Here is a 26,289-nt window from a genome sequence, read left to right on the forward strand (position 1 = left end):
GGTCCCTTGCTGTTGATATTCTGCCAGACATTGTTCAATACTTTGATAGATTAAAACTCCCAATTTTCGTCAGCATCCATAAGCTGATCAGTCTAATATAAGTGACCTGATATTACCTGGCACCTCTCTTTACATCAGGCAAGCATAATTTGTCCTTTCAATTCATCAAATTTTTTATTTTGCTCATTAAGGAGCTGGGGGGATTTATTTCTAGTCTTACCATTAACTTCATACCTAATAATAATTATACCATCTTTACAGAAAATGTCCAATCACAATAGCCTCTTACATCATATCTTATATCATCTAAGCTTATTAAAGGACCAGTAACATAAAGTTGAGCCAAAGTGTAGTATCTGCAGTCTAAGGCTGAGAGCACATGGAATGTTAGCTCTGTTGCTTTCTGCTTGTGTTTTTGCAGGCTGAGAGAAGCAGTTCTGCTCCCTGCCCTGGCTCCATTGATCTGCCCAGGTTCAGCTTTCATGCAGGCATACATAGCCAGGACGGAGTTGATCGGCTCCTCTCAGCCTGCAAATAAAAGAGGCTGAGTGCACAATAGCGAACACTCTGTGCACTCTGGTTCTATAAATTCAGATATGTCAATATGGATAAACAGAAAATTGAGGTGCTCCAAGAAGGCTTTTGTTAAAAAATCCAGGTATAATAAGTTGTAATAGAACATCATAAAGGAGAAGAAAAAAACAAAGCACACAGCAACTCTATAGATTAGAGACCTATAACAGTCTTGCTGGAAGTTAATGCATCTTATTAAACAATTTTCCATTGTGTTGCCAACTTCATTTTAAAGTTATTATGCCTTTTACTGTGAGTTCCTTTTACACCATTAATCAATAACATTTCTTACATCATTTAATATCGCATGATTGATAGATCTTATTTGATTACAGAGATGAAGTGCTCTTACTTCAGCAGGAGGTGAAAGATTTACAGACCTCGCTAAAGGTTTGAACATTTGATATTTTCTCTCATACCCTTCAGAATTTTATATTCACAGTGCTGCTGAATATCAGAGGATCTGCTGATGTGTGATTTGCAGTTTTTGCCAAGTCTGTCACAGGTTGAGGGCAAGTTGCCTGACCGAAAAACCATTGCTGTAGCCAGATACCTAATTGTGTAGCTTCTTGTTCTCTGTGATGATTTTATAACATGGAAGGGGGAGCGCATTTTCCTGTTATGAGTTAGTTCAAAATATGATAGAAACTTTAAATACTTTTTTGTAATATTTATTTAGTTGGTTTTGCCCTTTGATTGAGCATTTCTTCTTTTTTTTTTATGCCTTTTAGGAAGAAAAATGGTTTTCGGAAGAGTTGAAGAAAGAGTTAGAAAAAGAGCAGCTGAAGCAAGTAATTCCTTTAAAAATGTAAAATAGGCATATGGCAAGCTGAGTGAATGGGGAAGTGTATTGAACTCTGACTGATACACCCTATGTCTGACTTTCACCTAGGTGCCTGGGACTAATATAGTTAGTTTAAGCAACTGTCACCAGCCTACATGTGGGCCATAAGCAAAGCAACATTCTAATTGCAATATGTTTGTGATCAAATTAAATTTGGGTAGACATCTTGACCATGTCTTTGAATAACTGATATACCCAAGGACATTTTCCTAGTGTTGAACTCTAAGAACATTAATGATAGTAAAAAGAAATCTACCCTACAATAAATCTGCTTTCTGGTTGCAGTAGCCACTAATCTCAAAAACAACTGCAACATCTGTTTTACATTGAAGAGAAACAAAATACATGAATGGATTATGAATGTATGCTAAGCGTTCATGTTATACTGTTTGCAGCCATAGGATTAGTCTGATTCGTACATTGTCTAGTAGAAATGTATAAATTATGTGGATTTTCACAAGTAGGTATCATGCACATGTGTGTATTTTGAGAATGTAAAATACAGTCACATGAAAAAGTCTGAGAACCCCTCTTAATTCTTTGAAATTTTGTTTATCATTGGCTGAGCTTTCAAAGTAGGAACTTCCTTTTAATATATATCATGCCTTATGAAAACAGTAGTATTTCAGCAGTGACATAAAGTTTATTGGATTAACAGAAAATATGCAATATGCATCATAACAAAATTAGGCAGGTGCATAAATTTGGGCACCCCAACATAAATATTATATCAATACTTAGTTGAGCCTCCTTTTGCACATTTAACAACCTCTAGACGCCTCCTATAGCCTTTGAAGAGTGTCTGTATTCTGGATGGCGGTATTTTTGACCATTTGTCCATACAAAATCTCTCCAGTTCAGTTAAATTTGATGGCTGCCGAGCATGGACAGCCTGCTTCAAATCATCCCATAGATTTTTGATGATATTCAAGTCGGGCCCAACTCCCTGAATTAGCCACACAGCCCACAGCATAATGGAACCTCCACCAAATTTGACAGTAGGTAGCAGGTGTTTTTCTTGGAATGTGGTGTTCTTCAGCCATGCAAAGCACTTTTTATTATGATCAAATAACAAAATTTTTGTCTCATCAGTCCAAAGCACTTTGTTCCAAAATGACTGTGGCTTGTTTAAATGAGCTTTTGCATACAACAAGTGACTCTGTTTGTGGCGTGAGTGCAGAAAGGGCTTCTTTCTCATCACCCTGCCATACAGTTCTTTGTGCAAATTGCGCTGAATTGAAGAACGATGTACAGATCCACCATCTGCAGCAAGATGTTCTTGCAGGTCTTTGGAGGTGATCTTTGGGTTGTCTGTAACCATTCTCACAATCCTCCGCATATGCCGCTCCTGTATTTTTCTTGGCCTTCCAGACCTGGGTTTTACAGCAACTGTGCCTGTAGCCTTCCATTTCCTGATTACATTCCTTAGAGTTGAAACTGACAGTTTAAACCTCGCTTTTTGTAGCCTTCCCCTAAAGCCTAAACCATGATACTGAACAATCTTTGTTTTCAGATCTTTTAAGAGTTGCTTTGAGGATCCCATGTTGTCACTCTTCAGAGGAGAGTCATACAGAAGCACAACTTGCAATTGGCCACCTTAAATACCTTTTCTCATGATTGGACACACTTGCCTTTGAAGTTCAAAGCTTAACAAAATAATCCAACCAATTTGGCGTTTGTGGAGTAAATTATTATGCAGGCTGAGAGGGGTTCCTAAACCTTCTCATATGACTGTACTTTAAAATGGTTATAGTTATTTGTGAATAAGTATAAGTAAAACATTTAATACAGGTATGGGATCTTTTACTTGGAATCTGAGTTTTCTAGAATAAGCGAGTCTAGCCGCACATTAATAAAATTATTCAAACACTGCATTACTTTGTTGATCTTTCAACAGGGTGTTGCTGAGCCTCTCTGCATAGCATACACTGACTAAGATAGCTTAATATATTGTTGGCAAAACATTCCTATTGTTTTTTTTAAGTGATTACATGTTCTACAAAAGAATGTTGCAAATTCGATTTCCCAGTTTAATCGCGTATGACAAGGCTGTTGTTTTTGTAAGGCGCTATGATTTAAAAAAACGTTTAATTTTTATTTACCTTTAGAATTCCATTTCAGATGGGATGACCGCAGTTGCAGCTACAGGTATATGATATGTTAATGAAAGTGTACATTTAAAATTTGATGTTAAGCTGGCCATACACATACTAATAAAATCGTATTATATGATTCTTAGTTTTTGTATATAGGGCAAAGGTTCCTGACTGATATCTTTGTGCCAGTGTGTTAGTTTGTTTGTTGAACAGACTTGTACATTTCATTTGGACAGTATTTTTTTCAGAAATGATGATGAGGCATATGTAAGCTCTTAGGAGTGATATCCATTTCTCCCCCCCCATTCTCTGCATTGTAACCCTAGGGATCATCTAAATATCTGAACTGAGCAATATTTAGAGGATCAGCTGCATAACTGGGTTGCACTGCTTATGCCCCTATCTTTTCTTAGGGGCACCTATAAGAAGTGTTTTTTTATCTTTTATAGATATTGTTGCAATGCCCCCCCCCCCTAATCAAAAGCTCTGTGGGTCACTCCTTATCACCTATAAATGCATAATTCTTTCTTCCGTCTTTTTGTGTGATGACCCAGGATCACTGAATGTCAATGTAAGGCTCAATGGCTGCAGCGTAAATAACCCTACCACTTTCATAATAGTTTTCCTTATATACAAATATGGTGCCATTTGTTGGTGTTTGTACTTTATTAAGTAATTATGATTTCCATTTTCCTTGCAGAGCTCCAGTCTTTAGAACAGAATTTAGAAGAGGCCCAAACAGAAATGTTCAATACAAAGCAAATGAAAGATTTATTTGAACAGAAAGCTGCTCAACTGGCTACCGAAGTAGTTGGTGAGTGCTATACACAATTAATTTTGCGTGAAAACTGGTGAACATTGGCTCCATTAGGGATCCGCAAACTGAACTTTCTTACTAAATGTTATATATACCTTTCTGTGCAGTATCTTATACCAGATTAATAAAATTATTTCATTTTAGACACCTTCAACCCTGTTGATTAATTATTTTCTTTTACATTTTCAACACTTAAACCAGATTTAAAGGCGGCATATGATGAAGAGAAAGGTAACTTGGCAGCTGCACAGGAAAAAGTAAAAGGTTTAATGCAGGATCTTGATTCAAAATTACATGTGATTGAAGACTTGAAGAATGAGCTGGTAAGTGCAAGGTTTTAGCAGTAGATTTATTCTATTTATTCCAATTGTAAACCTAGGAATTAAGTAATTGTACTGTACATAGCAAATCCAGAATTCTCTGTTAATTATGACAGTTCCTTCCTTCAATCAGATAGTGGAATCAGATAGCCAGTTTTATTAAATGTAACTGTCTAAATTGCACCAGTCTGTTTTTCAGTGGTCAACTAAATGACTACAGGGTTCAGTCACTGTTCACTGCAGTCAGTGATGGTTTTACAAACTGTCATAAGCCAATCATATTTGCTATCTAGTTCATTCTAATTGCCCATTAATCACAACTGAATGTAGACTGAGCAATACAATCATTTTGGGTCTGCCATTCCCAAAATGATTTTCATTTCTTTTACAATTTTTTTGTGTTCTTGTGTCCTTTAGATCTAGAGAAATATTTGCTTATGTTTGTCCTACAAAGGTGTAAACAGGTGTGTTTCCTAACAAATCTTCTAGCCTTATGTATGGTTATAGTTTTGTTGCCTCACAGCTTCAACGACCAGGAATTGAAGATGTTTCTGTGTTGAAGAAGGAGCTTGTCCAGGTCCAGACGCTGATGGACAAAACAACGCTAGATGCTGAAAAAGAATCAGAGAAGCTGAAAGATGAGTGCAAACAGCTGCAGGCACAAATCTCCAACTCTGAGGTAAAGCATCCATGCTTGGAGTGAGTGCCAGAAAGCTGATCACCTAGAAACACAACAAGCCCTGTGTAACAGATCAAACAATTCTTAATATTCAACTTACAGAAATACTCATATCTGCTGTAGTTAAGGTTTAACTTGATGCTTTATGCATGTTGGAAACACTTTATGATATTTAGTATTAAAGTGGATAATGGCACTTGTCCCTAGATTTTTTTAGACACCATAAAAGTCCATTTATACCAGATATGCTTGTGACTGTTCATGTGGAGGGGCAAGTGGAAGGATCATTTTGAATGAGATGCCCATATTTTCTTAGCTAAATGTTGGCAAACTTAACTGGCAGTCCTTTTTTATGTAACTTACCTGGATTCCAATAAGTCCTATTTGCTACTCTCAAGTTTGTCTTGTGACCATCTGCCATAGCCTGACACTGATGTGGGTGTAATGGACAGAGTGGAGTTTTCAGCTGTACTCTAATGACACTTCCTAATGTCCTGTATGTTACATACAGCTTGTTGATGCAGTTGTATTGGCTTCTGGGAAAGCTTGGACATAGTATATTAAACATGCTTCAACATGGGGCATTTTTTCCATTCTGCTTGTATGGAAAGAATGACATACCTAGGATGTTTTTCATTTATTAAAAAGGAATGCTAGAGGCTAAGAAAGGTTCAAGCAGAACATGAAGTGCCTTAAACTTTATTTATGTTCAGTCTAAAAATTTCTGGAAGGTGAACAATCCCTTCAGCACATATTTATAAAGCGCCAACTTGTTCAGCAGCGATGTACTATAAATGGCACTATACAGTGAACATTTGGGGGCTGATTCACTAAGGGTCTAATATAGAGGGTTAATTAACCCTCGATATTCGACTGGGAATTGAAATCCTTGCACTTCGAATATCGAAGTCGAAGGATTTAGCGCAGATAGTACGATCGAAGGATTATTCCTTCGATCGAACGATTAAATCCTTCGAATCGAACGATTCGAAGGATTTAAATACAACGATTGAAGGAATCTCCTTCGATCAAAAAAAGTTAGTCAAGCCTATGGGGACCTTCCCCATAGGCTAACCTTGACTTCGGTAGCTTTTAGATGCCGAACTAGGGGGTCGAAGTTTTTTTTAAAGAGACAGTACTTCGACTATCGAATGGTCGAATAGTCGAACGATTTTTACTACGAATCCTTCGATTCGAAGTCGTAGTCGAAGGTCGAAGTAGCCCATTCGATGGTCGAAGTAGCCCAAAAAAACCTTGGAAATTCAACGTTTTTTTTACTTCGAATCCTTCACTCGAAGTTAGTGAATCGGCCCCTTGGACAGAAATCAAACCAATACATGAGGTAAATCTTACAATATCAAAACATAATCCAGCTGTTGCCTGTTCATTATTTATAGTCTGTATAGGATTTATATAAAAGTTACATACTTTACTCTGTGAAAGTTTCATTTTATTGTAATGCTTTAAAAAAGTGTTTTCAGTAAGGAATAGAATAAGGAAACTAAATTGTTGAATAGTGATACAGTATCTAGCATAAAATGTCATTTGCACTGCTGTGTGGCCTCTTGCTAGTCCGTGAATTCACTGAAAGCAAGTACAAGTGCTGGGTCAGCTCTAGAATTAAGTTGGCCATAGAAGCAAAGATCCGATCCTACGAATCATCGTTTGTACGAATCATTGTATGATCAGACTTCCCCATCTCCCGACCTGCCACTAACCATTCAGATCAAATAAAGTAGAAAAGAACAGATCAGCCGATGTTCTGCCCCTGACAGCAATTGTACAAAAGTTATGTCCAACAAAAGCTGGTCTCCCACTGAATATCGTACATGCAGAGATATTATCGGCAGCCAACAGAAATCTTTTAACCTGTCCGATCAACCAAATGACCTATCTCCGCCGGACAAAAAATGTCGGGACTTTCCCGAAAATCGTACAAATACTCAATTCGTACGATCAGATCTTTGCGTCTATGGCCAGATTTAGGCTTGCATGCACACTGGATATTGTTTAGTATAAACATGGGCTTATATCGTTTGAACCATCAGAGGATGTTCTTAGGTGGCTGTATAAAGGTTATGAGTGTTTTTAGTCTGCTATTCATAGACTTCCTTGCTGTATAGCATGTGTTATTTCTTTTGAGAAGTAGGAAATGACTGGATTTAGCTCGACAATGGATTACTGTGTAAAAAATTTAATGGTGCTGATGGGTTTCCTTCGTGACTAACTTTGTCTGGGAGCCTGAGGTTTGAAAATGATCAGGTTTAAACCAGGGAAAATAGTACTTTATACCTAGTAATTTCAATTTTAACTGGTCATTTGTTGTGACAACATATAACATACTAAAATAACTTAAGTGGGTGTGTTTCACATTTCACTTGACAGAAAATAAACCTGCTCTACAATTTTAAAATGTAAGCTATCAAGCAGCCTATGGACTTCAGGCCAGACGTTCAGCTGAAATAACTCATGGTTTATATTGTGTATCTATTCACCGTGGTTTCAATAGATGTCCCATTGAGTAGTTTAAAACTGATGTCCCATGGAGGAGGTTAGAATAGATATGCCACTGAAAAGTTTCCATGTGCCATGGTTGGGATTATAATCAATGTCCTATTTAGGATTTTAAAACTTATTTACCATTGAGTTTAGAATTGATTTACCATTGACGAGTATAGAATTATAGTATAGTATAGTATAGTATAGAATGTCCCAGGGTGGGGGTAGAATTGCAGACTCCCTCAAAATTTTCCAAATAGGGATGAAGCCACGGAACCCGAGTTGCTCTACTTTGATACGTGGCTGTCCCAGTTAAAAGTATTTATTTACCCAAGAATTCTTGTCAGATAACTGCATCTGTATGTCAATTGATCTGCTTTTAAAGAAACAATTCGGTTATGCTTGTGTGATGGTAGGAAAAAATGTACATTAAATTGGTGCGAAGATGTATAAAGATCTTTATTTCTTTTTGACTTCAATTTAAGAATTTTTTTTTAATGTGACAATAATTAATCTATCACCTAAGTCCCCTTCTTTCTTCCATGTTTAGGTGACTGTTAACCAGCTGAAAGCTGATCTTGCTAAAGGCCCTCAAGAAGTTGCAGTTTATGTCCAGGAATTGCAGCAACTCAAAACTGCTTTGACTGAGTTAAATCAAAAACATGATGTAAGTAAGCTCATGTTTTTAAAAGACAAAACAAAAACAGAACAGACCTGTACAATACAGTGTCTGGTATTGGATTGGTGTCCGGTCAAGCACAGGCTTATACAGGCAAGAGGATACTATCAATGAAATATGCAGTTGTGGATATTTACGTAGCTGTAGTTAGTGCTATAAAGCAGGTCAAATTAGGTTTAAACAGATAGGTTAAATGTCAAGAGAGTGCTGATCACACCAGTCCCCCCATATTTTCTAACTTATCGGGGGCCCCCATCATTGTAAAAGTTAGTTTGATATAGGGAAGAGCTCCGTACACAAACTGTCTCTAGAAGGTTAGGAAGGGCCTCCCCCACTAACTGTCTCCAGAAGGGGGGGGATTTTATTTTTGCCTTTACATCCTCTTTAATGTTTCCAACTCCAGTGGCAGGGACAAAGATCTGGGAGACAGATTTAAACAGATAAACTGAGATTCTATTTGGAGGATTCTTTTGCTGCATTCACTGGTTCTGGAGAGTTGGAGAAAGTTTGTAATAAACAATACAAAACCTAAAAAATTCACATTAGATTACATGACAACACAGCACCCAGCTCAGGCTGCATATTCTGATTATTAATCAGTCTTGCTGTATCGGCTTCTATAGCAGATATTATTTGTCTTGTGCTGTTTTGATTTATGACAATCCCTAAGCAGCAGCCCAGACCACATTGAGCATGTGCATGGTCTTGGTCTTGCAAAGATGTTTAACAGAGTTACAGGATGGTGACCCTCTGTGGCCAACTTTTAAAAAAAGCATACATCATTTGTTTAATTAGGCTTCTGGTGCAGTAAGTTCATGTTTATGTTTAGTATACAAAATACAGCATTTCTAACATTATTATATTTTAGACTTTTGTTTCCTTTTAAAGGTAGTGTATGTTCTTGGTTTCATGTTTATCTTGGAAAGGAATCCACGCCCCACAAAAGATGTTTTTGATATGTGTACAAATGTGACAGAAAGCATAATGCTCAGTCCTCTTGTAAACATTTCTACAGGCATGACTGAAGCATCCTGAAGCCTCCAAGTGTCAGTTATAGAGAGGAAAAAACCCTTCAGATGGATATAAAAGAGAGATAGTTGATATCCAAAATTAGTATAGATACATGCATGGAACATCGTAGTGCTTCATTGCTTTTGAATATGAGAGAACAATTTGTAACATGCCTTTTTTTGCAGAATTTGATGGAAAAGTTTTTGAAGAAAGAGTTGGATTACACCCAACTTGAGGAGAAACAAAGCGAGGCATCCACTGCAAGGAAAAACCTGCAAGTCCTTCTTAATCAGAAGGACGTGGAGTTCCAGCAGTTGCAAGCTCGATTTTCTTCAAGTGAGATGTCACTGCAGACAGTAAAGTCTGAGGTGGCTGAGAAGGGCGAGGCAAATCAGAAACTTAAAGCAGAGCTCTCAGAAGTTGAGACCAAATATCAACATCTCAAGGCCGAATTCAAGCAGCTTCAGCAGCAGCGGGAAGAGAAGGAGCAGCTTAGTTTGCAGCAGCAAAGTGAGATCAACCAGGTGACAGACCTTAACATTGCATGTTCTGAATTAATAGAAATAATTGAGAATGTGTATTGGATTTGTTCTGTTGTGCTTTCATATCTTTGCTTGAGTAGAAACATTATATACGGGGTTCCAAACTAAGGCACCAAGTTTCAGCACGAGTGGCATTGCCCTGGTTCAAAGGCTGGTGGCCCTTGATGTATTGCAACACATTGTGATACTTGAGTAGGAAAAGGAAATATGCTTACATGACCTGAAGGCATTTAGCCAATATTATTAAGCCACAGACTTAAATAAATAGGATAAACAGACTGCAGGTGATTTTCTTTTATAGACTGCAACTCATTGTACACACTACAGTTATGTATCATAGAAAATATCTACCACCAAGGATTACAGCAGCCAAAATTTTAAGAAACAAATGACTAAATCGTGATGGCAGTGCTGGTTCCCTCTAGTTAAGGAATTACTCTCCATCTCTTAGAACCTGTGAACTTGTCCTGTTAAGGTCAAGGTTACCATATTGTTTAAAAAATCAGAAGACAGCAGGGCATCCCATGAGATTTGAAAAATGGAGGTTTCGTTGCTGCATTTCTAGGCAACTATAACACAAGAACTTGGCTGTCAGTTATAGCCTATAAGGTTGATATCAAAGGTTTTTAAACAGCTGAAAAAAACACGCACTAAAATTGACCGAAAGCACCCCATGTGCCATTAACAAAAAAAATATATTTTTGCAGTGAGATCCCTGTAGATTGGCATACTCTTCCTGAAGCAGATTCAAGAATGGGTTGGAAGTCATGGGCATTTTGGACATATGTATGTTATTAAATTACATAAATCAATCAATACAGCCCTGTTGTTTAAAAATACTTCTAAACTTTGACCAGTCTGCTTTTGAGAATAGACTTTGCAGTTAGTCTGAGGCTCCTTTATCCACACCACAAAAGTTTTATAACACAGGAGATTGAAATTGACCTGAATGTTTGTAGAATCACAGTCCGCTGGGTTGGTGTTAATGATGCATTAAAGAAATATATCCAGTGTTAATATGAAGACCCTGTTGTATGGTGATTAACCAGAGGAAAATACTTGACCCCTGACCCAAGCACTGTATTTAGCTTCACAGCAAGTTACTAGAGACAGAGCGCCAACTAGGGGAAGCTCAAGGGAGGCTGAAGGAGCAGAGGCAGCTGTCTGCTGAGAAACTGATGGACAAGGAACAGCAGGTGGCTGATCTACAGCTGAAACTCTCCCGTGCTGAGGAGCAGGTAGGAATGTTAGCTCCTGCTTTTATTTCTAGCAGCTTTCCTGTCACTGGAAACTGATGCCTCTCACCTTGTGAAAGACATTGAACAGTGATTTAATTTTATTTATATATCATTTATTTATATTTATACACACTGTAATTTCTTTTTTTTTTCCCAAAAGTCAAACTTGGAACATAAATTACTACATGGCACTGTTTTTTTGAATGTTCATTAATACAAATCCATATGCTGCCCTAGCTGAGGTTTAAATGTTTCATGCTAGAAGGGTTAAAGCTGTCATTTTCTTCTCTGATATTTCATGTAAGAAGGGTTAAAGCTGGCAGTTACTTCTCTGGTGAGCGTAGGTGAGCCTTTAAATTAACCTTTGTATGTTACTAAATAAAATTAAAAAATTTTTTGTATTTGCCCAAAGCTGTACTATGACTAGTTTTCCCTCAGCACCGTCAAAAGGTCGTGCCCCAAAAACTGTGTTGGATGTCTACTGTGTTGCATTGCCTACTGAGTACCAGGTTGATTTTGAAACTGCAATTATATTGATTTACTGTACAAACGTTCTGATATAAAGAGATGTAGTGAAAAGTAAAAAATTTTTTTTATATCTGTTATAACTATAGACTAATAAACTAATAAGTGATCAGATAGGCACTTATATGGGCGGTATTTTTAATAATAAGTATGAATTTTAATTACGTTTAAGTATCCCGTGTTTGTAGCAAATGCATATCAATTCTATTAAATTACACCTCCAGCTCAAAGAAAAGACTTCAGCTTCTTCTGACTTGCAGCATCAATTGGAAAAGATAAGGCAACAGCATCAGGAACAGACCAACCTCCAGCAGAATACCACATCCAAACTGAGAGAAGCCCAGGTAAGAACAGATTTGGTGACTAAATCCAACGGGGCAGTTACCTGAGCAAAGTGTAGTGAAATAATACTTGAAGCTTTGCAGATTTTTATGTTTTTTATAGACCAAGGGTGTCCACTGAAAAGCTCTCTGTATAAACACACCTCTCCCTCTCTGCATATTGTTAGGTCTGGGTTTGGCTAAAATGAAGACAGTAAACTGGTATTGGTAGCTATTGGCTGTCACATAGAGACTGTAAGTCCATTAAAAAACTGCCAGGCACACTTAGTCTATTAAGCATCCAGCATTGACATTCAGGAGATCTGCAACCTCAAGAACCAGCTACCCCAATGCAATGATTGTTGTCATTAAAAATAGTTAATGCATCTTGTCCCCAATGACTTAATAGTTTTTTCCACTCTTTTTTTCTGTCTTTTGTTCTTTCAAATTTACTGCTTTCTAATTCACTAAATAGTACATTATATTGATCAGTTGTACTTCTAAAACATTGTGCTGATTTATTTGTCCCTAGAATGATCTAGAACAAGTCTTACGGCAGATTGGAGACAAAGACCAAAAGATCCAGAACTTTGAAGCGCTATTGGAGAAAAGCAAAAAGAACATTTCTCTTCTTGAAAAAGAAAGAGAAGATTTATATGCCAAAATGCAAGCAGGAGAAGGAGAAACTGCAGTTCTGAACCAGCTTCAAGAGAAAAACCATGCTTTGCAGGAACAGGTAACATTTATTTTGTTGTTATTTTCTCATTACTGCAGAATTAGAATAGAACATAAATTAAGTCAACACTATGTACAAGGTATGTGGTGCAATGGGAAGTGTATTTAATTTATTCTTAGAGGCATTTGGAGACCTTTGTAAAGGCAGGCATATGGAAAGGGCAACTGAAACTGAACTCAATGAAATAATCTTATAATCAATTATATTGGATATTTATCTATTTTCTTGCAAATAGTGTTTGCGTGCATAACTCGTTAGGGCCACTGGTTCAGACAAAGGCAAAAAACAATCTACGATCTGATGTGTATTTACTTCCCTGTAGAGCATGTGCAAGGATGTGTTAACTGTGGCATGTATTTTTTTTTTTTTTTTTTTTTTTGGCTTATTTGTCTAGCCATTACAAGGAAAGGTGGTCCCTAGGGAGGATGTTTCAGCAGACATATATTTGAACACTAATAGGGCTGCCTGAAAAGAAAATTTGATCTGCTGATGCAATTAAATGTGTGATATCATTAGCTTACATTTTACTTTAAGGATACTGCCGGTTCTTTATCTTCAGATTTGAAAAATAATAAGTATAGTTGTTTCTGTTTGCTACCTTTAAAATTCTCACGACTGCAATGCAAACAAAACTCCCAGGTGTGGTTGCATTTGATATTGAGTGTTTTCAGATGTATGGTTCTTTGGCTAATGAATGACATACACCAATCCTCTCCGACCCACCTTGTGGTCAGTGTCCATTAACAGGAAAGGTATTCAATTCCCAGTGCGCAAACAACATGGATATTGGTCCAAAAATAGCTGCTGTAAGATGTGCCTTGAATGGAGGCACATTCTTTGATTGCATATTCTTCTTTGTCTCTCATCAGTTAACCCAGTGTACTGAGAAGTTAAAAAATCAATCAGAAAGTCACAAACAAGCCCAGGAAAACTTGCATGAGCAGGTTCAGGAGCAGAAGTCCCAACTTAGAGCCTCCCAAGATTGTGTCCTGGCACTTGAGGCAACGCTGAATGAAGTCACCAGTCAGCTGAATGAGAGCAAAGAGAAAATGATCCAGCTTGATTTACAGGTAAATAATTGTTTAATACAGGCTAGGAGACCTACATTGCACTTGTCTTACTGCCAACATTTCTTGTTAAAATCCCTGTTTTTAGAACTGACAAGTGTACAGAAAAAAACAAGCAGTGTCTGCTCTCCCATATTCGGGCCAGATTTCAATTTTGTGTCATTCCTACAAGTCTATTAATGTACATTATAATATAAATACCCTTAATGCATGTCATGTGTGCTAGCTAAGGTAGATGTAGCTCCTTGTAGAGCATTCTCCTTGGGGCAAGGTCCAGTGATTCGTTTTGGAGTCTGTAGCATGAAAAAGAACAATTATAGATAATTATAGTTATTTTAAAGCCCACTGTTCATTACAATAAGATTCATTGAAAACCTGTGTATACTACTCTCTAATTAATTCATCTCTACTTGCAGATCAAAGCAAAGACTGAACTTTTGTTAGCAGCAGAAGCAGCAAAGACCGCGCAGAGAGTAGATCTTCAGAACCACTTGGATACTGCCCAAAATGCTCTGCAGGATAAGCAACAGGTGTTAAATACAGGGATTAAAAACAACTTTACTTTTTCCTTAGGACGTAACTTTGGTGCTCAGCAACATTTGTTCTGTGGAAGTATTCTAATGTCACACAATAGCTTATTATAGGAAATTAATTCATGTTGTATCTGAACAGGAATTATGCAAAGTGAATGCACAACTGGAACAAGTAATGGCAAAGTTACATGACAAACAGGAATACAGCATTCAACTGGAGGCAAGCCTTAAGGAGTACAAAGAGAAGCACCTCCATCAAGAACAAAAATCTGAAGCCCTGGAGGGGCAGCTTAAGGTTTGTAGAACTATAAGGTCTTTTTCTTTACAGCTTTATTTCACTGATGTTTGCATGCAGGGGTGTCTAATTTAGGTCTCTCCATTTGTACATCTACAACGCCTAGGATTCTGTTGGTGCTAGTAGATAGTGTTGAAACCATTGTGCTATCCCAATTAAATTTTTTATTCAATTATTATACTTTTTGAAATGGTTATATTTTAAATTGATATGATCACTCATTTCATTTTAAGTATATTGAAGTTTCTTATTCTTATGAAAATCTCGCAAAGAGAGTGGGCTTACGTAGGCTGGAGCTTATCTGTCTGTATAAAAATGCAGGCTGAAAAAAACAGCTCCTCCGCTCATATTTGCTCGCTTTTGTGCTCTCTTCTGTGTCTGTACCCGGTGCCACTGCGTCCAGGTTTGTAAGCCAGTTTGTAAGGGAGTGAAACTCTTATATGATACTGATGCATATGATGCACATATAGCATGGTTTAGTATCTGTGTAGAACCTCATATTTATTTATATACAAGAACCCACCTATAGTGCAGAATTCAGAATGGACCCACAGCAGCACAGCTTAATCAATATGTGGGTAAGTGATACAGCTACTGATTGCTCCCATGTGGCTTTGAAGAGTATGCACTGTTGGTGGTTCATGAGGAAAATCGTATGATCTAGAAGCAATTTACTTTCTGATGAGTAATGTTTTTACCAAACTAACGTATAAACCATTAAAGGGGTTGTTCACCTTTGAGTTAACTTTTAGTATGACGTAGGGAGCAATATTCTGAGACAATTTGCAATTGGATTTTATTTTTTATCATTTGTGTTTTTTAAGTTATTTAGCTTCTAATTCAGCAGCTCTCCATTTTGCAGTGTCAGCAATCTGGTCAAAATTACCCTAGCAACCATGCACTGATTTGAATGAGAATATAGAATATTAATTGGGGAGGGTCGGAACAGAAAGAGCTGTAATAAATAGTAGCAATAACAATAAATGTGTAGCTTTAGAGAGGATTTGTTTTAGAGGGGGTCAGTGACCCCTTTTTGAAAGCTAGAAAAAGTCAGGAGAAGAAGGCAAATCATTCATAAACTATACAAAATAAATAATGAAGACCAATTGTAAAGTTGCTTAGAATTGGCCATTAATATATAACATACTAAAAGTTAACCTGAAGGAGAACCATCCCTTTAAATATGTTTTAACCTTTAACAGAAACTTGAAACAGATCTAATCAGCGTGAAAACAAACCAGGAACAGACAGCCCAGGAGCTGCAGCAGCAGAAGCAACAGAATGCTCAGATGGAATTGAAAGCTGCAGACCTGACCAAGCAGTTAGAGGAGGCGAAAGGACTGTAAGTTGTGTAACAGTTTCGGTCATGTATGCATGTGCATACACTGCCTCCTACCTATCCCCTAACGTACGCATCATTCATATGCTACTCTCTGCACCTTGTGTTGGGTTTGTTCAACCATGTCGTGCAGAGTGCAGCTGACCACAGATTAAAGTGCTTACTGCAGGATCACTTGCCCCCCTTAGTACTTTTGCATTTCTGTTCAGGTTATTTGTAAATTACCCCTATGTATGGATTTATAATTAACCTCTTTTTTTCTACCTTTTTTCACTTTTGCCAACCAAAAAATATTTCTCTTGAGTCCCATAGTTCTATTGTGATTGTTCATTTTGATTGTTTGTGTTTCTATACAGACGTCTCTCCTATTTGTATTCCAGTTTCTCACATGAGAGAACTGGAGAGCTGCAAAACAAAAAAGCTGAATCATTCCAAAACCACAAAAAAAAAAGGAAGACCAGTTGCAAATTGTTTGAGAATATGTCTACATAATACTAAAAGTTAATTCAAATAAATTTGAACCCTTTAATCTCACTAGTGCAATACATTATAGTAAACGTAAGCTTCAAACTTAAGGGCGAAAAAAGCAAGTATAGACAAAGGGCTTGAAATAGGCCTGAAACTTTTTGTGTGTTGTAACAGATCATGAAGCCATGTCTTCGATAAAGGCTTTTTACATTTTTGAACTACTGCATGTTGCTGTGTCATAAATTGGATTTCTGAAAAAGCAAGTATGTCACACACAGAGAAACATTGAATAAATCTAATGCCGTGTGCCTAATATTTCCACAGGGTATCAAACATGAAACTGGAACTACAGACAAAACTGGAGTCTCTCCAGCTGTCAAAGGAATTAATTTCAAAACATGAGCAAGAAAGGAAAAGTCTTAAAGAGAATATAGAAAAGTTGAAGCAAGACCTGGAGAAAATAACAGGCAAAATGCAAGATGTCTTGGCTAGCCTAGAGAAAACCAAAATGGAGAGAGACACTTTGCAGAAAGATCTTGCAGAGACAAAAGACAAATTATCAAAGAATGGCAAATCTTTACAGGAGTCAAGGGATCAGTTGCAAAAAGAAAAAAAGAAAGTGAAGGCAATTATTGAGGGCATGGTGAGTTAATTGGTGTGTAGATGAAAAGATTTCATAGTATGTTTGCACTCTTTCAGTTATAAAAGGACCAATAACTTTACCATAGAATATAACTGAAATTACTCAGCCCCTGTCTGGTAAATTGCAATATTGCTTGAAAATGGGGCACTGGGCATTTTTGAGCAATTTTTTGATGATTTGTTGCCGTCTGTGAATAAGACAGCTGTGATGGCCAGAAAATTGCCTTAATCAAATATCAAAACTTTGCATACAAAAATGTGCAATGCTCTGGCAATAGCAGACAGGCGGACAGATGGACATGCAGGCCATTTATGATACTGCAGAGTGAAAAAGTGGTGACAGGCAATTTTGCGTGTTTTGATGGTTCTGCTAAAGCATCTCGGCAGAAAAAATGTTGAAAGCTGGTTTGCTGGATGAACTATTTATTTTTGCATGTACTGAAGTGGACTTCTATAAACTTATAAAAGCTGCTGACCGGACCATTCCAGATCAAGTCAGCAGCTGTTGGCCCATGTGTGCGACCCTTGGGGGGGGGGGGTGCAGTCGTCTTAAAGGAAAACTATACCCCCCAAACAATGTAAGTCTTTATAAAAAGATATTGCATAAAACAGCTCATATGTAAAACCCTGCTTCATGTAAATAAACCATTTTCATAATAATATACTTTTCTGGTACTATGTGCCATTGGGTAATCATAAATAGAAAATTGCAATTTTAAAAAATAAGGGCCGCCCCCTGGGATCATACGTTTCACTGTGAACACAAACATACCAACAAACCATACTTGTTAGGTCACATGAGCCAATTAACAGACAGAGTTCTTTCTTTTGCTTCCACACTTCTTCCTGTTACAGTTAGAGCTGTAGTATTTCTGGTCAGGTGATCTCTGAAGCAGCACACAGACCATCATGAAATGGTGGTTTAAGGCAAGAGATGTAAAAGGGCAAGATTTACTTAAATATATAGACCAGTTTGGTAAGATTCTTTAATATGCCATTTAACATGATGTAAACGATCTGTTGCTTAAGTGTTCATTTTGGAGGTATAGTCTTCCTTTAAGATGGTCTGTAATCCTTAACTTTCACTTCTTATACCGAATTATAAAAAGGAACTTGTTTCATAACCAAACCAAATATATAGCACTTCCTTTATTAGGAGAAGACACAGGAAGAAGTGAAATTGAATCTACAAAGACAGGTGGATGCAGCAGCAAAGGAGGTGAATGAGCTCAAGTCTGTGCTGGAAAATAAGCAGGAGGTAAAGTTTTGTTTTCTTCTTTATAATGTTAGGCATTTGACAAGTAACAATATATGGTTCTCAAGGCATTGTCTTTCAACCTCCCTTAAGCTGACCATAGATGCAAAGATATAGTCATATCATGGGAATCGTTGTTTATTAGATCGGACAGGTTAAAAGATTCATGTTGGCTTCCGATAAGATCTTCGTATATTGCTTATCTGATGATATCAATTGGTGATTGTCACTACTATTGTACAATTGCTGTCTGTCAAATAATGGCCAAAACATTGCCTGATATGTTATTTAATCTGAATGGTTCACATAAGGGCTGAGGCAGTTTTAAGTGGGAGAAATATTTTAGAATAAAATTGACTGCATATAGATAGGAGCAAAGTTAAATATAAGAATAATACTCAGATCACGTTTCAGGAATATTGGAACTAACCAAACCATTTGCCACTGATTTATAAACCATTTACTACTATAATAGTTTTGTCTACATAGATCAGAGGAATAAGCTGACCTTGCCAACAAAGAAAACTGTCTTTTTGTTAAAATGCCCAAATCATTTTATATGAGAGTCTTTTGGGAGCCCAATAAGGCTACATATAAACCATATAAATGAACAAGTTGTCTATCCTTCTATGATTTAAAGAACATCAAAAATGCTGTCACTCCAGATTTCACCCTAAATGTCTCTTATGTATGGGCCCATAGCCACTGTCTTAGATCCAGTAGGCAGGCAGACAAGCACTACAGTAAACTATGAAATAATTTGTCTGCATGTGTTCTTTATCAAGGTATCTGGTTTCTTCTTTTGTTTATTTTCCCTGTTATTGAATATGTGTAGCGTATTTCATTCTTAGCTATTCCCAAGTTTATAAAAATGCAGGTAAACATGTTTTAATTTTTTCCTTCGAAAAGGAATCCACCCAGACAAAAGCAGAGTTGGAAAAAGCCCGTGGTTATGTTGCAAAGCTGCACAGTGCTATCAAAGAGAAGGAGAAAGTGGAGCAGGAACTCCAGACACAACTGAAAAAAATGCAGGAAACTTCAGATCAGGAAAAAGTGAAACATAAATCTGAGGTTGAAGCCCTGACCACCCAGTTAGCACAAAAGGTAAATGCAGAAATGCAGGACTCTTCCCTGGTGTCTAGTTACAGATCATAAGTGTTTATCTGTCTGTGCCTTGTGTTAATGCCCATGTTAGCATTATTAATAATGACATTAGGCCAGATATTGATCGGGGAAACCTGTTGGAGGGCCCCACAAATGGGCTTTTAACGGCCCGTGTATGGCTAGCTTAAGACTCAGTGCCCACAATGCCTTACCATGATTTTTTTTTTTACAAGTCTGTTAATCACACAACCTTCAAGGCATTGTGGGATCTGGAGTCTTGATTGGAGATCATGGAACTCCTTGGTGACCTATATATATCCTAATATTTTACAATAAGGGGTACTTTATTCACTATATAAAACATATTGGGAAGTTGCATATAAATGTATTTTTGCCACGATTTGAGTTTAGTTCCTTTTGCACAACCTTAACAAACACACCTTTTGCATTTGTGCTTTACAGGCAGAACAAGAAGGAAAATTACAGCAGCAAGTGACAGTGTTATGCAGTGAACTGGAAATTGAGAAAGGAAAAGTGTCTGATCTGCAGAAAGCCCATGATATCCTTCAGGAGAAGCTTAATAACCTTCAGTCAGATATGTATGGGAAAGAGTCAGAAGTATCTGCAATACGGCAGGATCTTAAAGTAGGATTTATCACTCATTGTTTTATCTTTTGTTTGAATTTTGTGTAATGTGACCAAAATATGTCTTCATATCTGTTGCTGAAGAGCGTATTAATTGACCTTAGTTTTTTCACATGCTCAGAAACTGACTTTCTGTGAAAAGAATTGTAAAAATGATTTGGACATTACACAGATACACTGCCCAAACAGGTGTTCCTTTATCTTGACTTTCTCCACTGCTGACTTATTCATATAGTAAAGTTGATCCGATATAGTCCGTGGCTGAGGCAGGAGGCCAGACAAGTTTGCTGATGGCAGGCCACAGGAAATTATGCATCTTTTTTATCATTATGTTAATTTTCCACATTGGGAATTTAAATGTGCAGGTTAAAATACAGCATTTCTAAACATATTCTTTTTTAGGCGTTGTTCTCCTGTACTGTGTCTGCATTCTTTTTATTATTATTAGTAACATATGGGGGTTACAATTTGATTTCTGTAGTTCTTTGTTGTCAAAGGTTAAATTTGGCAAACTCTGTCTTTAAGGGCTAGAACAAAACTGCGAACTGCATAGAATATAAAGCACTATAGAGCTTACATTGGGGCAAACAAAAATCACATGCATGATTGTGCTGGCAGCAGAAGAGATGATGTTTTGTACATTGCAGGAATTGGCAATCTTTAGCTTTTCTTTTCAAACTATTCATTATTCTTTTTAAATAAAAACACAAGTGATTTATGAAATATCGGTGCTGGAAATAATGAAGGTGTTTGTTTGTTACCAGAGTACAGAGGAAAAGTTTGTTCTTGCACAAGAAGAGCTAAAAACAAACCGGAATGAAATCAATGGTCACAAGAAGCTTATTCAAGAACTAACCTCTGTTAGAGGGAACCTGGAGCAGAATATAGCTAAAAATAAACATTTACTAAAGGAGCGGGAGAAAACACTGCAGGAACTGAAGGAGCAGAAGGTATATTCCTTGTTCTACTATTCCACTATTAGTCAGCTTTCTACTCAGAAATGTTTTCAGCAATTCTCATTAAGCTTGATTTTTATACATGTGCACTGTGATCATGAGTCTAGGATGACATTCTATGACTACTCTCACTCAAATTTCCCTGTTTCTTCCTCTTTCCTACTCATCCTTCATCCAGAGTGGCACCAGTGAACTCTGCTGCACATCTCTGCATGTGTATTACCCATTTACAAATAGGAGCAGGTTTAAATAGAATAAACTGTGCATAGAGTTAACAGCAAGGGAGGCCTGTTGAGGGGGGCTGGAGTTTAGATGTTTTTAGTTCTCCTTTAATTACATTGTCAAAAAGGTTCGCATTTGGAAACTACATTACCCTTAATCCTAGTGAAGTGAAAGATAATATATTGCATAAGACACAAAAGTCCATTACAGTCCCTGGTTCCTACCGAGTCCCTTCAGTGTTGCACAAGTGTATGGCAGAGGAAAGCACAAGCCTTATTTTTATTTTTGTTATCTTTATTTATTGGCAGGTTTAAGGGGATCTATGGTCGAAATTCATCATCTTTTGTAGCCTTTGGGGAATAATTATAATGCTATTTGTATTTCCACACAATCTGCTCAGTTCACTTGTACCGAAAACCTTCTATTCTGAGTGCTTCAAACACAATACTTTAATCCCAATACTACAGTCATATGAACCCCTCTTAATTCTTTGAAATTAGTTTATCATTGGCTGAGCTTTTAAAGTAGCAACTTCCTTTTAATATATAACATGCCTTATGGAAACAGTAGCATTTCAGCAGTGACATAAAGTTTATTGGATTAACAGAAAATATGCATCATAAAATTAGACAGGTGCATAAATTTGGACACCCCAACAGAGACACTACATTAATACTTTATTGATCCCCCTTTATGCCTCCTATAGCCTGGATGGCAGTATTTTTGACCATACGTCCATACAAAATCTCTCCAGTTCAGTTAAATTTGATGGCTGCCGAAGATGGACAGCCTGCTTCAAATCATCCCATAGATTTTCGATGATATTCAAGTCGGGGGACTGTGACGGCCATTCCAGAATATTGTACTTCTCCCTCTGCATAAATGTCTTTGTAGATTTCCAAGTGTGTTAAGGGTCATTGTTTTGTTGGAATATCCAACCCCTGCGTAACTTCAACTTTGTGACTGATGCTTGAACATTATCCTGAAGAATTTGTTGATATTGGGTTGAATTCATCCGACCTTCGACTTTAAGAAGGGCCCCTGTCCCTGAACTAGTCACACAGCCCCACAGCATGATGGAACCTCCACCAAATTTGACAGTAGGTAGCAGGTGTTTTTCTTGGAATTTGGTGTTCTTCTTCCGCCATGCACAGCGCTTTATGTTATGACCAAATAACTCATTTTTTGTCTCATCAGTCCAAAGCACTGTGTTCCAAAATGACTGTGGCTTGTCTAGATGAGCTTTTGCATACAAGCAACACTGTTTGTAGCGTGAGTGCAGAAAGGGCTTCTTTCTCATCACCCTGCCATACAGCAAGATGTTTTTGCAGGTCTTTGGAGGCGATCTTTGGAATTTCTGTAACCATTCTCACAATCCTCCGCATATGACCACTATTTGTCAAATTTCCAGGCAGATGTTGGTAAAAGTACTAATTAACCGTCTTCATGCAGCAATAGCTCTCACTCAATTTTGTTCTTTCATTTTGTTAGTATAATCCAGTAAGTAAATTGGAGTAAATCCTGCTTGCTGTAGCTGATTAGGCTCAGATCCTACCAATCTGTGATGCCTCCGCATTATACACAATGATTTATCTCCTTAAGAGATAGGGTCGTGGCACGACAAAACATTAGCATTCAGGGATTGAGTGATGTTAACATATGTGCATCCTACAGAATTTCTACAGGACTTTCAGCAAGGGGCTAGTCACAAGCCACATGATGTGTAGGTGAGTTTAAGTTTTGTTTACTTGGATTGTTTTTATATATGTTTGCTATCATTTGTCTTTTTAGGTCTTCGTTGAGAAAGAAATAAGTGATGAAAAACTGAAAGTAACTAATCTAAACTCCTTAAAGGAGAAGCTTGAGGGAGAATTAAGCAACACAAGAGAAGAACTGAAAAGTATCAAAGATGAATGCCAAAAGGTAAAAATTTAAAATAAGAACAAAATCTTTCATCCCATTTAGCTGCTGCAAAGTGGAAATCTTTAAAAGATATCAAATTCAGTTTATACAGGGGTCCCCCCCCTCTCCCCACAGCAAAGAAATCCCATAGTATGGCATCTCTCCCCTGAACCAGTCTTGGAAATGCAGAGTTGCAGTGACTGCTATTACCAACTCCTGATGACCAGGAGCATGCACACTTGAGTTCAAAATGTTAATTTGTTCAAGTGTAGTAGCCTGATTGGATCTTTAGCTAATAACGATACTGTAGTAAGGTTAGGGCCGATAATCCGCTGCCCCTCTTCTCCTGCTCTTTCTGCACCCGAAAGCATTGCCTCCGCTCTGCAGAAGAGAGAGGGAGAAGCTAGGCAACAGATTCTCCTCCTGTGTAGCATCCTAACTTCAGACACTAGCCTTAACATCTACATAAAGGACGATTTATCATGCTCCATTAACTGAATGGTAATAATGATTATACTTGAACAATGCTTTCCAGTGTTGGCTCTAGAAAGTCTAGTGTCCAGAAGAATGTAGTCATGATAATACAGTAAAAAATAGAAGTTTGGCAAAGAAAGTAGTAAGTGCTTAACAAAATACATTAGACATCTCATGCACAGCTTTCTGAAATTCCAGTGCAGCTCTCCAGAATTGGTTCTGCTTATACACTGAATATTTACAGTTCATTGTTTTTCATTGCCAACAGAAAACCAACAGTTTTGAGGATGCCAAACAAATACTAATCCAGCAGAAACTGGAGTTACAGGCCAAACTTGATAGCTCAGATTCAGTTCTTCAGCAGGAAAAGAATAACCAGCAGGCTCTGAAGGAGGACTGCAAAAAAAAGCAAGATGAATGGAAGAAACATAGCACGGAGATGAGAGAGAAACTGGTAAGAGAGGAAAGCTACTGGGCTTGTATTTGACTGACAAAAACATCTGGAACTGAGAAAACACAAATGGTGCCTCACCTGTAACAGACAAACTTCCATTCTCAGTTGTTTTCACTGGCTGGAAAGTATCAAGCACATGAAACCTCTCAATACACATTCCCATGTAGTACCAGTGCCTGTATAGGTATCATTTGGTTACACATGCAAACATAGGGGATAGCATGTGAAAGTCATGGTTTCAGCTGAGCTTTTAGCATATTTGCCATTTGAAGGAAGACAAGAATAAAGCATTTGGAGAGTTTGCCATTTAGCCTGATCTAGGGACCCATAGCAACCAATCCGATATTTGAAGCCACAATTCTGTCTGTACTAGACAGAACATAATTGGTAGGCATTCTTTGCCGGTTCAGTGGAACTATACTGTACTGGTTCACTTATAAGATAGATTATTGTTATCTTTAGGGTATAAATATGGTATTCTAATACTATAAATGTTTATTTTACTCAGTATGCTTCCCATGTTCTTTATCCTATGCTGTGCTTCTTTAAACTAATGATCACCTTGTTTATTGACCTTCTAAGTCTGCAGAAGCAAAAGAAAAAGAAGAGCAAAAGAAGAAACATGAGGAAAATGAGTCAAAGCTAAACATGCAGATTACAGCTTTAAATGAAAACCTGGCAACATTAAAGAAAGAATGGCAGAGCAGCCAGCGCAGGGTTGGTGAGCTGGAGAAGCAAACAGATGACCTTCGGGGAGAAAATGCAGTATTAGAAGCAACAGTCCAGAACAATCAGGATGACCGACGTGCTTTGTTAGAAAGGTTGGTTTGGGCATATCAGCAGGTGCCATTCTAATCTAATGTTGTGTGCATATCAATCTGTTCAAAACAAGTCAGCTCTCAAGTTTAGCATTTCAGCAGCTCTCTGATTTGACCTAGAAAACAGGCAGGCCTAATAACCCCAATGGCTGCTGTGATGTTAAGGGACCTGTTTAAAGGAATACCGTCATGGGAAAAAATGTTTATGTTAATAGTGCTGCTCCAGCAGAATCTGGCACTGAAATCTGTTTCTCAAAAAAACTGTTTTTTTTATATTTAATTTTGGAATCTGACATGGGGCCTGATATTGTTAGTTTCCCAGCTGCTCCCAATCATGTGACCTTTGTGCTCTGATAAACTTCATTCACTTTTTACTGCTGTACTGCAAGTTGGAGTGATATCACCCCTTCCCTCCCCACCCCTTCCCAGCAGCCTAAAAACAGAACAAAAGGAAGGTAACCAGATAGCAGCTCCCTAACACAAGATAATGGCTGCCTGGTAGATCTAAAAACAGCACTCAATAGTAAAATTCAGGTCCCACTGCGACACATTCAGTTCCATTGTGTAGGAGAAACAAAAGCCTGTAAGAAAGCAGTTCCATCCTAAAGTGCTGGCTCTTTCTGAAAGCACATGACCAGGCAAAATGACCTGAAATGGCTGCCTACACACCAATATTACAACTAAAAAAAATACACTTGCTGGTTCAAGAATGAAATTTTATATTGTAGAGTCAATTATTTGCAGTGTAAACAGTGTAATTTAGAAATAAAAAATACATCATAAAAATCACATCAGAATCCCTTTAACTATTTAAAGAACATCTAATGCTTTTGCACTTGTAAATAAATTTTGCTAAGAAGTGGGGTTCGCCGGGCTGGGGGCGGCTTTTGGGAGCTTTTAGCTGCTTATAGTTTGCGTGCAGCTTCTTTTCACTGATACCGACTATGTTCCTATTTTTATAGGAACGTGTCAGTATCACTTTAAGAGCCTTTAATTGAGTAGGATCCACCTTGGCCATACACCACCCGAAATGTAATAAAGTACAGGGAGGAATAACAGCACTGAGTACAGTTTATAGTACTGTTTACATTTTGACACATGGTGGTACCACATAAGATTTGTTCATGTAAAGCTCTTTGTTTCTCTTACTTGTGCATTTGTAATATATCATGAAGACATCTTTTTCCAGGATGTTTTCTAAAACATCACATTACAGGCAGCAAAAATTCTTTAGGT

At 37.5% G+C, this 26,289-nt stretch overlaps 1 protein-coding gene across 5 annotated transcripts in view; it reads left to right on the forward strand.

The window, feature by feature from the left end:
- The window catches only part of eea1.S (early endosome antigen 1 S homeolog), a 45,360-nt gene that overhangs the window by 15,449 nt on the left and 3,622 nt on the right, over positions 1-26,289 (forward strand). For 3 of the 5 annotated variants that reach the window (XM_018256016.2, XM_018256015.2, XM_018256017.2), the window contains 23 exons: positions 909-963; positions 1,305-1,364; positions 3,526-3,565; positions 4,214-4,327; positions 4,532-4,653; positions 5,174-5,329; positions 8,379-8,495; positions 9,704-10,042; positions 11,149-11,298; positions 12,048-12,167; positions 12,676-12,879; positions 13,749-13,949; positions 14,363-14,476; positions 14,619-14,774; positions 15,977-16,116; positions 16,906-17,224; positions 18,380-18,481; positions 19,388-19,582; positions 20,045-20,227; positions 20,992-21,177; positions 23,197-23,328; positions 24,050-24,235; positions 24,818-25,056. In XM_018256016.2, coding sequence (XP_018111505.1) covers positions 909-963; positions 1,305-1,364; positions 3,526-3,565; positions 4,214-4,327; positions 4,532-4,653; positions 5,174-5,329; positions 8,379-8,495; positions 9,704-10,042; positions 11,149-11,298; positions 12,048-12,167; positions 12,676-12,879; positions 13,749-13,949; positions 14,363-14,476; positions 14,619-14,774; positions 15,977-16,116; positions 16,906-17,224; positions 18,380-18,481; positions 19,388-19,582; positions 20,045-20,227; positions 20,992-21,177; positions 23,197-23,328; positions 24,050-24,235; positions 24,818-25,056 — 3,630 coding nt within the window. Of the gene's footprint in view, positions 1-908; positions 964-1,304; positions 1,365-3,525; positions 3,566-4,213; positions 4,328-4,531; positions 4,654-5,157; positions 5,330-8,378; positions 8,496-9,703; positions 10,043-11,148; positions 11,299-12,047; positions 12,168-12,675; positions 12,880-13,748; positions 13,950-14,362; positions 14,477-14,618; positions 14,775-15,976; positions 16,117-16,905; positions 17,225-18,379; positions 18,482-19,387; positions 19,583-20,044; positions 20,228-20,991; positions 21,178-23,196; positions 23,329-24,049; positions 24,236-24,817; positions 25,057-26,289 lie in introns of those variants that run through there. The other 2 variants (XM_041588634.1, XM_018256018.2) reach the window with 2 other exon arrangements.

The sequence above is a fragment of the Xenopus laevis genome, chromosome 3S (genome assembly GCF_017654675.1).
Source record: "Xenopus laevis strain J_2021 chromosome 3S, Xenopus_laevis_v10.1, whole genome shotgun sequence".
Taxonomy (NCBI): Eukaryota; Metazoa; Chordata; class Amphibia; order Anura; family Pipidae; genus Xenopus; species Xenopus laevis.